General features: G+C 36.7%; 1 protein-coding gene across 1 annotated transcript in view; it reads right to left on the reverse strand.

Annotated features, from left to right (window-relative positions):
• Window positions 1–1,268: 1,268 nt before the first annotated feature.
• The window catches only part of TXNL1 (thioredoxin like 1), a 37,342-nt gene continuing 24,775 nt past the window's right edge, over window positions 1,269–13,835 (reverse strand). Inside the window, exons 6-8 of the mRNA XM_025365510.1 lie at window positions 13,081–13,253; window positions 9,688–9,792; window positions 1,269–1,764 (exon numbers count right to left, since the gene is read on the reverse strand). Of these exons, the coding sequence (XP_025221295.1) occupies window positions 1,735–1,764; window positions 9,688–9,792; window positions 13,081–13,253 (308 nt within the window). The 3' untranslated portion in view covers window positions 1,269–1,734. The remainder of the gene's footprint in view (window positions 1,765–9,687; window positions 9,793–13,080; window positions 13,254–13,835) is intronic.

The raw sequence follows: 13,835 nt of genomic DNA on the forward strand, positions 1-13,835 counted from the left end.
AACCAATTGTTATAGAAAAGTCACATAAACAATATAAATCTGATGCCCAATCCTTTACAAATACGAAATTTCTTTCACTGGGTTTTTCAAACTGTCAAGTATAAATAGGAAAAGGTCACCAATATTTAGGATGAGGCACTTTAACAATTACTCAAAAAGGTTAAGTATACAAAACTGTAAACCAAAACCTTGTGTATTAATCTTATCCTTAATTTCAGATGTGATTAATCTGAGATGGTCTAAGTAAGGAGTGTTAAAATACAGACATCATCACAGACCAGTTAACGTGCCCATATACAAATGAACTAAACCAATGACACTTGAGTTTCAGAAAGGGACTCTTTCAACACTAAAACTTCTGTAGAATTTTTTCATAAACAAGTATAAATATACTGCTCTCACAAAGGCAAATGGTATCTCTACCATATTCCTAGACAAGAACGCCCTCAAATGTTTACCTGAATCACAATTTTACAGTCTTATGTACTCTTAAAAAGTTTTTAAAATACTCAAATTTTAAAATTAAATCTACTAATACTTTTTCAATTACAATTTTAAGATAAAAAAGGTAATGAATAGATATTTTACCAGTCTTTTGTGAAAGACCTTTTAAACATTTCTATTTGGGCACCTCATTTTCAACCTTAAAACATGTTCTCTATATATTTACACTGCACGTTTTGATAGTTCACATAATACATACTTGATTAAAGGTAATAATTTTTTTTTTTGAGATGGAGTTTTGCTCTTTGTTGCTCAGGCTGGGGCGCAATCTCGCAATCTCAGCTCACTGCAACCTCTGCTTCCTGGGTTCAGCTGATTCTCCTGTCTCAGCCTCCCAAGTAGGCGGGATTACAGGCACCCGCCACTATGCCTGGCTAATTTTTGTATTTTTAGTAAAGACGAGGTTTCACCATGTTGGCCAGGCTGGTCTCGAACTCCTGACCTCAGGTGATTCGCCCGCCTCAGCCTCCCAAAGTACTGGGATTACAGGCATGAGCCACTGCGCCTGGCCAATTCCTACTGTTTTCTGAATTCCCTGTGCTGTATTTTTTCCCCAACTATCTGATTTCCACATTCTTCTATTAGTTTAAAAAAATTAAAAAAAGGGCTGACTCAAATTTTAAAGTTTACCAGAAGAGATTAAAATCTTGGTATATACCAAGCAAGAATTTGTGGACCCACTAGCTAAGTTTTAGGTAAGAGTAGCGAAATCTCATTAAACCTGTTTATTTCTTCTAATTTATAATTTGGGTCATTTCTATAGCTCAGATATACAAATGTCCTTTAACAGAAATGCAAGTTAGTGCTGATTTAACATGGTTAGCTGTTCCAAGTTAACTTATCAAAATCACTTGCTATGAATGTGTGCACATGTACTCCTTAATTCCCTAAACCAGTTTCTCCTTTTCTAAAGAAACTGGGTTTCAATCAATATACTACCAGACATTTAACTCTCCTCTAAAATCAGAAGTTGACCAATTTTCAAATACATGGAAAGAGAAAATACTGATTTAGAATGACAAAAATTAAGCTTGGCAAAAGTAGTGACTTTTATTTACAATTGCATGTGTCAAGATTACAATGGAAACACTAGTGATACTATCTGAACAAAAGCAATGATTTATTGGTAATGGCAATGAATGAAACATTGACAGTCTCTGGCGAGAATCAAGCAATTATCCAGGAGCTGTAGATCTGATTGCAATATGGTTGTCCAGTGTCTTTTGCACCTTAGTGGCTTTCTCCTTTTTTGCCAACTACCTAGAAAGAAAAAAATAAATTTATATGTACATCCTATTGATTTTAAATATGCGTTATTAAAAAAAACTAATATAGTACTCAGTTTAAAACCTTGGTATTAATTTTTATCCTTGGATTTTTTCTGGCATGCAATGTATTTTCACTGTTGAAGCAAACTGTGACCTCTCTTCCCACCCCAGCCACAGGAATTACACATAAAACACATGCAGGCTATTTTTGGTTTCACACAGTTTTTTTTTTTGTTTTTAAGTATAGCAATTTTTTAAAAACAAGGTTGAAAGTTTAAAGAAGTTAATTTTAAAAATGATGCTATATGAGTAAAACATATTTGACATACTATTTTTAGATAGTTAGAAATCAAATGTTGATCACAAAAGAATCTGGAATTAGAAGGGTATGCTGAACTCATGTCTTCATGCCCAACATAGCAAATTTCCAGACTTCCCCCCTCAAAACACTGACATGCAATGAAAACAGATTAAAAGTGACTAATTTTTTCTGGTTTAAGAAAAAAACCCTGGTGTAAGAGTACTACTAAAAATGAAACGAATAAACCTTGTTTCTGTCAATGATTAGAAAAATCCTCTACTGGAGGGTTATAAAAAACATTCTGGTTGCTATATATGTGGCAGCATAAAAATGTGAAGAATAAAAATTTGTTTTCCACCAACAAATCTAGAAAACAAATTCTGTGCAGGAGAGTTAGAAAATTATGTTCTAATTGAGAAATTTACCTAAAACTTAAACTTTATCATTAGATAATGTATTCTTAGAGCAAAAATGCCTCTAAAGAAACCCACTTGCAAAATACTGAATGTGTATTTGCGTAGAAAGATTTCTGTGTACGTTTATAAATGTAATTTTCGTATTTTAAATTGATTCTATTCTAAATGGCAGTATCTATAGCAGCAAAACACATAAAGGTCATCAGTACATGTCTGGTCTAAAATATAACATAGCTGGGTCAACATCATTTATGAGAGACCTGAAAGCTTTCCACTGAAATCCCAATCACACAATCCTAGAAATGTTTTTCCCACCCTGAGAAAAATCACTTCTAGTACCTTAAAAGAACTCCCCTTTGGTCCAAAGACACCATGTTAGAAAGCTCACAAGCTAGCAAGATGATAAAAAGGCAGTTTCATACAAGAGAATGTGGATAAGAGTAAGAAATTCCGGTTTTAAGAGCCACTAGAAGGGGAAGTGGCATTATCTCTATCACAAGTAAATTTTGTGCTGATAAACACTGAGAGCATTATTCATCATTATATTACTTGGGAAACACAAAACACAAAGCTATTAGATTAAGCAAAAGAAAACAAAAACAAATAATATTAAAAATTAAACTTCTAGCAGATGTGATACAGAAGACACAAATCTGCATACTGTTTCACAGGCTGATAACTCTCAACTTGCCAATGTGTATTTTCTGTAAAAAAGAAGAAATTCAACATTCCAACATGGATTGTCATCCCAAACGTAAAGCTCTTTTATTCATTCTGAAGTCTTTATATTACACCTCAGACAAACCAAAATCTACGTACATAAAAATTAGGTGTAAAAAATATTTATTCAAATATTTTTTATTTATATTTATTCAGAGAGTCCATTGATCTTCTATGTTAATATGTTAACCCAGCCTAATATTCAGTCCATAAGTCCTTCAACTGGTTTTGAGCTCACTTGGGCAAAAGCGGAGTACACGCCCCAAGCAATCATCAAAAGGACTTTGGGGCTAACGTTCCAACGAGGAAAAGAAAACTAACACCCCTCAACTGAAACGCAATCAACATATTAAACTAGCACAAATATAAAAGAACTTGATGCAACTGCTATATTTGATTTCCAAAAGAATTCTACAGTTCCTAGGAAATAAAATTTAAAGTTTAGAATGGATTAAAACATTATTCAACAACTAGTTAAATCTAAAACCACTTATAACAATTTAAGTTTATTGTGATTTTACCTCTCAAAATGTAGTACAAAATTAAATATAAAACGGTAGAAAGTATAAAAAGTAAAAAGGCTAGTGAGCAACACGGTATGGTAATAAAATTAAAGCACCTAGTTGCAAGCCCAAAACGAAAGCCAAAACAAAAGGCCAATTGAGAAACACAACTAGGATGAGATCTGAAGAAAGAGATGGTTGAGGAAACCTAGGTAACAAGGCTGATCCAGATGATAGAAGCTGTAGAAATCTTGCACCAACAATGGCGAGAACATGGGAAGGGTGAGAGCAGACAGGTGCTAGATGAGCAGAGAAGCAAGGAGGGGAGTAGAGTAAGACAAGGTCAATCTTTATATTACTTCATTTTAAAATATCTTCTGTTTTTAGTTCATTTGAGTTGGATTAAAAAAGCTGAAAAATAAACAGACAGAAATGTTACAAAAACAGCTGATACGGTGAATGGCCAGTTTAGAAAAGTCTATTTTTATTATAGTGATAAAAATATTTTCACATGCACCTCATTTCCTAAGAAGCAGAAGCCCCTATAATTTTCTCATTTTTTATTTTTATAAAATTTTAATTAAAAATTCTGTATTAAAATAAAGCAATCCATATAAACAGCGTATTTTAGCAAAAACATCTACTTCCAATTAAGATGGCAATGGCAAGTTTTTCATGCTGCAATACAAAAAATCTATTGACAACAACAAACAGCCAAAGTATAGATTATAATGTGTGCATGATGCCTATAAGAACCAAAAACAGACAAGTAGAAGGGGTATCTAGTCTGCCAAACCTTAAAAGTCTAACCTTAAAACCTGTAATAGCATGAAAGGTTGTCTAAGATTTCTATCAGCATTGGAGATTCAACAGCATTACCTTAGCTTCTGTCATCTTAGTGACATAAGGAACTCAGTGACATACTGAAAACTGAAATTATCCAGAAACAGCTCACATAAGATAAAAATATAAACTAAAAATGCTAAACATTCGATCTACTTTATCATTCATTAAGCCATTTTATTTAGCACCCTTCACTACACAGTGGTCATCATAATTTTCCTCCCTGTGCCTATAAAACATATGCCAAATCTATTTTGAAATTTTCAATTCTAGGCCGGGCACGGTGGCTCACGCCTGTAATTCCAGCACTTTGGGAGGCCAAGGTGGGCAGATCACAAGGTCAGGAGATCGAGACCATCCTGGCTAACACGGTGAAACCCTGTCTCTACTAAAAATACAAAAAAGTTAGCTGGGTGTGGTGGCAGGTGCCTGTAGTCCCAGCTGCTCTGGAGGCTGAGGCAGGAGAATGTCGTGAACCTGGGAGGCAGAGCTTGCAGTAAGCCCAGATTGCGCCACTGCACTCCAGCCTGGGCAACACAGCAAGACTCCGTCTCAAAAAAAAAAGAAATTTTCAATTCTAATTACTATGTATATACTAATTCAGACTGACCAAACGAGTAAAAGAAAAAGACGTGCCATATGTGACTTGTCCTTGAATGAATCCTCCACCTTCCTAAGTTCATGTCCAGGTCCCTACTTCTCCATTCTATCAAGGGTGCCCATAGCTGTCTGTTGAACTGTACAAATTCTACTCTCAAAACTTAGTTGAAGGCCCTCTTTCTTTACAAAGTATTCTCAGATTTTCCCAGTCATTGTAGGAGGAAAAGGAAAAGTCACTTAGCTGGTAACATCTGAGAATACTCTGTGGACAAAGAGACCCTTGAACTAAGCTTTGATTAATTTTTATTAACTTCCCCTATGTTTGTCCACCATCTACAAGAATATAGACTTGCTGTAGACCAGGGATCATGACTGAACAGTAGTCCCTCCTTATCCGTGCTTTCACCTTCTGCAGTTTCAACTGCCTATGGTGCAGTACAATAAAATATTTTGAGACAGTGAGAGAAGAGCAAGCATGGGAGAGACCATATCCATGTTAACTTTTAACCACAGTATATTGTTGTGATTGCTCTATTTTATTATTAGTTGTTGTTGTTAATCTTTTTTTTTTTTTTTGATATGGGGTTTTGCTCTGTCACCCAGGCTGGAGTAGAGTGGCATGATCCTAGCTCGCTGCAGCCTTGAACTCCAGGGTTCAAGTGATCTTCCCACCTAAGCCTCCCAAGTAGCTGGAACTACAGGTGTGCCCACCACCTTGCCTGGGTAATTGTGTGTGTGTGTATATTCTTACAGAGATGGAGTCTTACTATGTTTATCAGGCTGGTCCTGAACTCCTGGGCTCAAATGATCTTCCCACCTCGGCCTCCCAAGTAGCTGGGACTATAGGTGCGCCCACCGCCTTGCATGGGTAATTTTTTTTTTTTTTTTTTAAATAGAGATGGAGTCTTCCTATGTTTGCCAGCTGGTCCTGAACTCCCGGACTTAAGTCGTCTTCTTGCCTTGGCCTCCTGAAGTGATGGGATTACAGGCGTGAGCCACCATGCCCTGGCTTTGTTGTTAATCTCTTACTGTGCCTAATTTATACATTAAACATTATCAGCGGTATGTATATATGTACAGATGCTCTTCCACTTCCGATAGGGTAATATATCCTGACTACCCATTGTAAAGACCAGGCGCAGTGACTGATGCCTCTAATCCCAGTACTTTGGGAGACCGAGACAGGTGGTAAGGTCAGGAGTTGGAGACCAGCCTGACCAACATGGTGAAACCCCATCTCTACTAAAATTACAAAAATTAGCCAGGTGTGGTGGCAGGCACCTGTAATCCTAGCTACTCCGGAGGCTGAGGCAGGAGAATCACCTGAATCCGGGAGGCGGAGGTTGCAGTGAGCTGAGACCACACCACTGCACTACAGCCTGGGTGACAAGAATGAAACTCCATCTCAAAAAAATAAAAATAAGTAAACCCATTGTAAGTTGAAAATACTGTAAGTCAAAAACGCAAAACTGCCCCACACTTAAGAGAATGGTTTCTACTGAATGCGTATCAATTTTGCAGTACTGTAAACTTGAACCATCATAAGTTGGGAACCGTCTGTACGGAAAACACACAGTAGGGTTTGTTAATGTCTGTGGTTCCAGGCATTCACTGGGGGGTCTAAGAACATATTCCTCCCCACCGCCCCCCCAACGGGTAAGGAGAGACTACTGTACTAGCATCGTACCATAAGGACAAAACATACCATACCACACATCTATTATTTCCTTCAACCAGAACCAAACTCAATTATAATTTTTAATAAGCAACTCTGTACAAGGACTAAGCTGGCCAGTTTCAGTCACATGTAAACCCTCTTTTTTTTTTTTTTTAACTACATTGAAGTTGTTGCTTTGTAAAATATAAAAACAATGAAATACTAGCTCACTTTTAAAGAATAACCCTAAAAGACAATGAGTGACTACAGTACAAATGTCACTCAGAAATATTACAAGAAAATGTAATATTAATATACATAAGAAAATCACTTATCAATTAAAATTTATTAAACATTAAAAGCAAGGGGCTAAGAAGCCCAGAACACCAACAAGGGAGTAGATTATGGTATTCAAATTATTCTTGTAGCAGTTCTCAAAGTGTGGTCTCCAAGACCCTCTCAAGGAGTCTGGAAGGTCAACACTATTTTCATAATGCTAAATCGTTTTTTTGCCTTTTAGACTCTCATGCTCTTCACAAGTATCCAGGGGAGTTTTCCAGGGGCTATATGATGTGTGACAGGAAAGCTGACTGAATGCAGAAGCAGATATGAGAAGGAAAGGATGCTTTTAGGCTCGTAAACAGGGAAGCCTGGGTAACATAGTGAGACCCTGTCCCCACACACAAATAAAACATTAGCTGAGTGTGGTGGTGCTCGCCTGTAGTCCCAGCTACTCAGGAGGCTGAGGCTGGAGGATCATTTGAGCCCAGGAGTTTGAGGTTGCAGAAGCCATAACTGTGCTTCTGCACTGCAGCATGGGTGACAGAACAAAACTCTGTCTCAAAAAAAACAAAAAAAACCCCATGAAATTCTAAATTAATACTCTTCTTCTTACCAAATTGGTTTTTTAGAAAATATGCTTATTTTTTATTTAAAAATATTTGTTAACATGTGTTCATTATTTACAAGTATTTTTTATATTTCCCAGTTTTAACTTCTAAATGGCAAATATCAGATAAATATAGCCCACATAAACAAAAGTTCTTTTTGGTCTTTAATAGTATTAATATAAAGAGGTCTCAAGTCCAAAAAGCTTGAGAACTGCTACCGTATAATAATTTAAAGTTAAAAAAAAATTAAATGAATGGCTGTTATAAAACAAGCACAGATACTCTCAAGCAAAAAAAGTCTAACACCTTTGCTATCCTAAAGACAGCCCCCAGAAAGGTAGTCTGACAGTCAGAAAAGAGAAAACACTAGGCTAGAAGGGATGTAAGGGGGAAGTTAAACACGAAGTGGAGGCAGATAGTTAGATGAGTAATTATTCATGCAAATTAGAGAAACTTTAACCGAATGGCTAGCTGGTAAGAAGATGAACAAGATAGAATGGTGGTTATTTACAGAAAAAAATGAAAATCAAATAGCATAAACTGAGGTGAGAAACAGGAAACTAGAGCCAAATAAATGACATGAGAAAACAGTAAGATTTATAGTAATAGATCTTATAAAAAACTAAGCTAAGAACAAACCACACAAGGCACACGTAAAGCCAAGTCCAATGATATCTAATTCAAAAAGGCAAAGCAGGCAGCCAAGACGTCTTTGTTGCTCACGCATTTTCCCAATAAAACATATTTCATATCGTAAAAATGTAGATGCTTAATCTCTGCTTCCTCTGATACATAATACATATGTGAAACATCCAGACATGACAGCTCTAAGTACATAATTATTCCTGCGGTCCCCAAAACGTTATCACGCTGAGACAGGAAAACAGTAACTGGAAAACAACCAGTTAAAATACCTATTGTCCAGGTTTGCAATTTGGTAAGAACAGCATACAATTTTGTAAGATCATCCTCTGTTATGCAATCTAATACATTTTTCTACAAGTGAAATAAAGTCAGATTTGTAGATGCCACCAAAAAGAGTAAGAGTGTTCAAGATGTTCTCCATCTTCAATTCCACAACAGGGGTCTCTTGGGAGCCTCTTCATCTAGGAATTGCCAGGCCTAAGGAAACTCTTCCTCAAGCTCTAGACTGCCTGCCAGATGCAATCATCAGAGACAGTGGGATGCCTATGTATTCTGTGCTGCCACATTTAAACTGAATATATACCAACTAACGCTCTGTACTGATACAGCTCTCAGTAGCACTTTGATGATCTGTGGTTGTATATTTAAGAGTGACCTTAGGGAACTGTTGCCCATTAGAAGTTGTTCCAGTGACGTACAAAAGGAATTAATCTGGATTAACAAAGGTCCCACGTACCCTATTAATTCTTTACAAACCTTGTAATTGTGTCTTTTCAAAAGAAAATTATATGCACACACATAAAGATATATAAAAGTACTTCAGAAAACTTGCCTGTTTATCATTATTTCATGAAATGTGCTATTTCAGCATACAAACATGGTTTGGAAAGTTAACATGTCAGTATATTAAAACTCAGTCTATTATTTTTTAAATAAAATTATTCAAGTAATTTAAAACTTCATCAGAAATAATCACCAGAATCTTAGTATCAACTAAGTTCTTTAATTCTCACAATTGCTTTCAAATAATTTTACTTTCATTTTTCCATTATTACTAACCACTTTCTATAACCCAACTATTATTTTTACCCTTATGTTGATGTCATTCATTAAAAGACTCTTTATCAGTCACGACATCATTTTTTATTAATGATTACTTTGCTGGATATCTAAAAATATAGTTAGGAGAACTTTCTATCCTAGTTCAGCCTTGTAAAATTTTATGACATGATGTGATTTTGAATTATTTGGTTAAAGAAAGTATGACAGTTGAGATACATGAAATTATTCCATTAAAATTATATTTTTACTATCCCTAAGTATCGTTTAAGCAAACTTACTCGTTTGAAGTCATTCATATTTGTTGCCTGGACTGGAGTACCAATAAAAGTAAAATATGAAATTCGTGTTGTTTCCTCTTCACCTTGATTCGATTGAACAAATATCTACCAAAAAAGTTTACATTTTTAATTACAATCCTTCTTCACAAACATGCTTTAAGTTTAATCAATTTCCTTAAATTACTAATAAAAATATTCTCCATTCTTTGTAAAAATTAATCTAGGCTGGGTGTGGTGGCTCATGCCTGTAATCCCAGCATTTTGGGAGGCTGAGGCGGACGGATCACCTGAGGTCAGGAGTTCGAGAATAGCCTGGCCACCATGGCAAAACCCCATTTCTACTAAAAATACACACAAAAAAATAACCGGGCGTGGTGATTGGCACCTGTAATCCCAGCTACTCGGGAAGGTGGGGCAGGAGAATCACTTGAGGTGGAGGTTGCGGTGAGCCGAGATCATGCCACTGCACTGCAGTCTGGGCAACAAGAGCAAAACTCTGGCTTAAAAAAAAAAATTAATCTAAATTATATAATACTAAGACTAGTACTCCTATAGGACTATTAATCATAAGGCTGTTTGCCCTGCTATTCTTTCTCCAGAGATGTCATGGCAAGACACCAATATATACAAGTTCATGATAATTTGGTGTGATAGTATGGCGGAGTCATAATTAAATACTTTTTTTTCCTTTTCTTTTTTTTTTTGAGATGGAGTCTCACTCTGTTGCCCAGGCTGGAATGCAATGGCACGATCTCGACTCAATGCAACCTCTACCTCCCAGGTTCAAACGACTCTCCAGCCTCAGCCTCCCGAGTAGCCAACCACCACGCCCGGCAAATCATTTTTTTTTTTTAAGAGACGGAGTCTTGCTCTGTTGCCCAGGCTGGGGTGCAGTGGCAACGTCTCGGCTCGCTGCAACCTCCGCCTCTCAGGTTCAAGCAAGTCTCCTGCCTCAGCTTCCTGAGGAGCTGGGACTACAGGCACACGCTGCCACGCCTGGGTTTTTTTTTTTTTTTTTTTTTTTTTGTATTTTAGTAGAGACAGGGTTTCACTGTGTTGCCCAGGGTGGTCTTGAACTTCTGAGCTCAGGCAATCTGCCTGCCTCAGCCTCCCAAAGTGCTGGGATTACAGGCGTTAGCCACCGCGCCCAGCAATTAAATTCTTTACAGAGAATGCTGAAAGGGTATTAAGATTTAACAATTACAATGGGACAGACTAACATTGGAAATTTTATTAAAATTATAGTTTTTCACTGAGAATAAAACTGAAGTTATATTCTTTCCGATACTCCTGTATCCATTCTATTTCCTAGAACATTAAAAGAAAAAATAGTATTGGGAATCAGCTCCTAAAATAATACTATGCGCCTCACATTTTTGTTTTAAGCTTGACTCTGTATTTAAAAACTCCCCTCAGCACGTTAAAAACTAAAAGCTTTACTCATTGATCCTTTGTCATACATTGGATTTTTAAAATTTGCTCCATGTCTAAAAACACAATATTCTAGGTGCTGTCTACTTTAAAATATGGCACCTATCTCTTTTATGAGACAAGGTCTCATTGTTACCTAGGCTGGTCTTGAACTCTTCAGTGCAAGTGATGCCCCTGCCTCAGCATCCCAAGAAGCTGGGACTACCAGCGTACCACCATGCCCAATTAAAAATTGCCTCTCGTGATTGAAACAACATACTTCTTTCATTCTGAGATGCCACTCATTGGTCAGTTTTCATTGTTTTCAAAGGCAGCCATGTATTATTTCAAGAAAATATTTGATAACGAGTATACTAAGTTTAATATAACCATTTTCTTTGATTTCATTTGAATAGGATATTTCTAATACTTAGAACTCAACTTGATTATAATTCTTTTTTTTTTTTTGGTCGCCCAGGCTGGAGTGTAACAACACAATTGTGGCTCACTGAAGCCTCAATCTCCCAGGCTCAAGTGATCCTCCAGAGTAGCTGGGACTACAGGCGCACCACCATGCCCAGCTACTTTTTGTATTTTTTGTAGAGATCGGGTTTCACCATGTTGCCCAGGCTGGTCTCAAAATCATGGACTCAAGCAATCTGCCCATCTTAGCCTCTCAAAATGCTGGGATTACAGGAGTGAGCCACTACATCCAGCCAATTATAATTCTTCATACTACTACTACGTATATTCTGTGAAACTCTCAAAAACATTCTTAAATGAACACATACTTTAGCATTCTTCTAATTTACAAAAATAGGATTATTCCATCACAACAAACAAATTGTAACAGTTTGGCATGACATTCTCAGTGGCTCTGTGCTGGTTCCTACTTTCTTTTTCTAAATATTCTACTATTCTTTTCTCACTGTCCTACCCATTCCTCTAAATGACTGTAGGTGAGAAGCGTGAGCTGGGTTTCAATGCTAAATTTTTTAAAAGCAATTAATAACTGCTAAAAAGTAGGTGACTCTTATGAGTGGCACTTTAATAATGACATCTAATATACATCACTTAAAATCATCTCAAGCACTAGTCAATCTTCACAAAGGCTGGGTGTAGTGGCTGAAGCTTATAAATCCAGCACTTTGGGAGGCCGAGGTGGGAGGACTGCTTGAGCCCAGGAGTTTGAGACCAGCCTGGGCCACACAGGGAGACTTCAACTCTACAAAAATAAAAAATTAGCTGGGTGTGGTGGCACGTGCCTGCGGTTGCAACTGCTTGGGAGGCTGAGGGAGGATCACCTGAGCCCAGCAGGTCAGGGCTATACTGAACCAAGGTCGTGCCACTGTACTCCAGCCTGGGCAACAAAGCAAGAACCTGCCTCAAAGGAAGAAAAAAATCAGATATACTTCAGGTCATCTTATAAAATGTAATATTATCTTTTTAAAAAGTCGTTTTTAAGGCAGGTGCAGTGGTGCATGCCTGTAATCCCAGCAACTCAGGAGGCTGAGGTGGGAAGATTATTTGAGCCCAAGAGTTCAAGTCAGCCTGGGCAACACAGCGAGACTCCATCTCAAAAAAATACATAAAAAGTCATTTTTACTAAGATCATGACCACTACACTTTCAATAAAAGTAAACAGGATTTTACAAATGCATCACTACTTATTACCAGGTATAAAGAATAAAGCACAAATATCTTCAGTTTTAGTATCAAGTTATAGAATAAACTTCTAGCAAAAGTTACCATATACATATAAAATAACTGACAAAAACCCACAAATATTCAAAAATCAATCTGTCCTTCCTCTTTAGGGTACATAAATTAAAAGAAGAAAATTTATTCTATTATACATTTTACTCATTTCAAATTGAGTGGATAAATACCACTTTAAAGAATCACTTAGACTCACCTAGGATACTGAAAATAGTGTTGTTACTCACAAACCTACTAAATACATATGGATGAAATACTACTTACAGTTACACTGTTAACATTCTGAAACTTAACATAACGAAGTGGAACAATGCCATCTTCTTTAATATCATCCTCTGTCAGTTCCAGAGCTTGAGTTGGTTCACTTCGTTCTGCCTCTTCAAAATCCATAGATCGGGGTAGGTTGATAAAAATTTTTACATATTTAGGGCCTTGACCTATAAAATCGTAGAATAAAATGAAATGTTTAAAAACCTCAAATATACTACACTCCCTTTACCACAACACTCACACTACACACAGACACACACAAATCAATATACATATACTTCAAATAACTCCATTATTAGAACTTGTACAAAAGTCTGAGTATTCAGGCAGCCAATCCTTTATTTTCCAATACACGTTTACTGTTCCTTCTCGGCCTAGCTAACACTGGTAAATATTAGGAATATAAGATTAAAACAAACACATACACACAGAGCAAGTCCCTGCCCCCAACTACAAAAGACATGCTATGATAAACAAAATACCACAGGAGAGGAGGTACAAGGAAGGTGACAACAGATTCTGACAATATATGCAGGTTAACAAAAAGCTTCATAAAATAGCATTTGAACTAGATCTTATAGTTGCCAATAGTTGGTACATTTAGTTATTTAGGAGGAGAGCCTTATCAGTGACAACATTTAGCCAAAAGAAAATTAATAAAAATTGCCAAATTTCATTTTAGGGATTAGATTAAGATGTTCTAAGTGGTAAAGTCCCACGTATAGAATGCCTTAATCCCTTTAACTTCA

The sequence above is a fragment of the Theropithecus gelada genome, chromosome 18, assembly GCF_003255815.1.
Source record: "Theropithecus gelada isolate Dixy chromosome 18, Tgel_1.0, whole genome shotgun sequence".
In the NCBI taxonomy this organism is placed as follows: domain Eukaryota; kingdom Metazoa; phylum Chordata; class Mammalia; order Primates; family Cercopithecidae; genus Theropithecus; species Theropithecus gelada.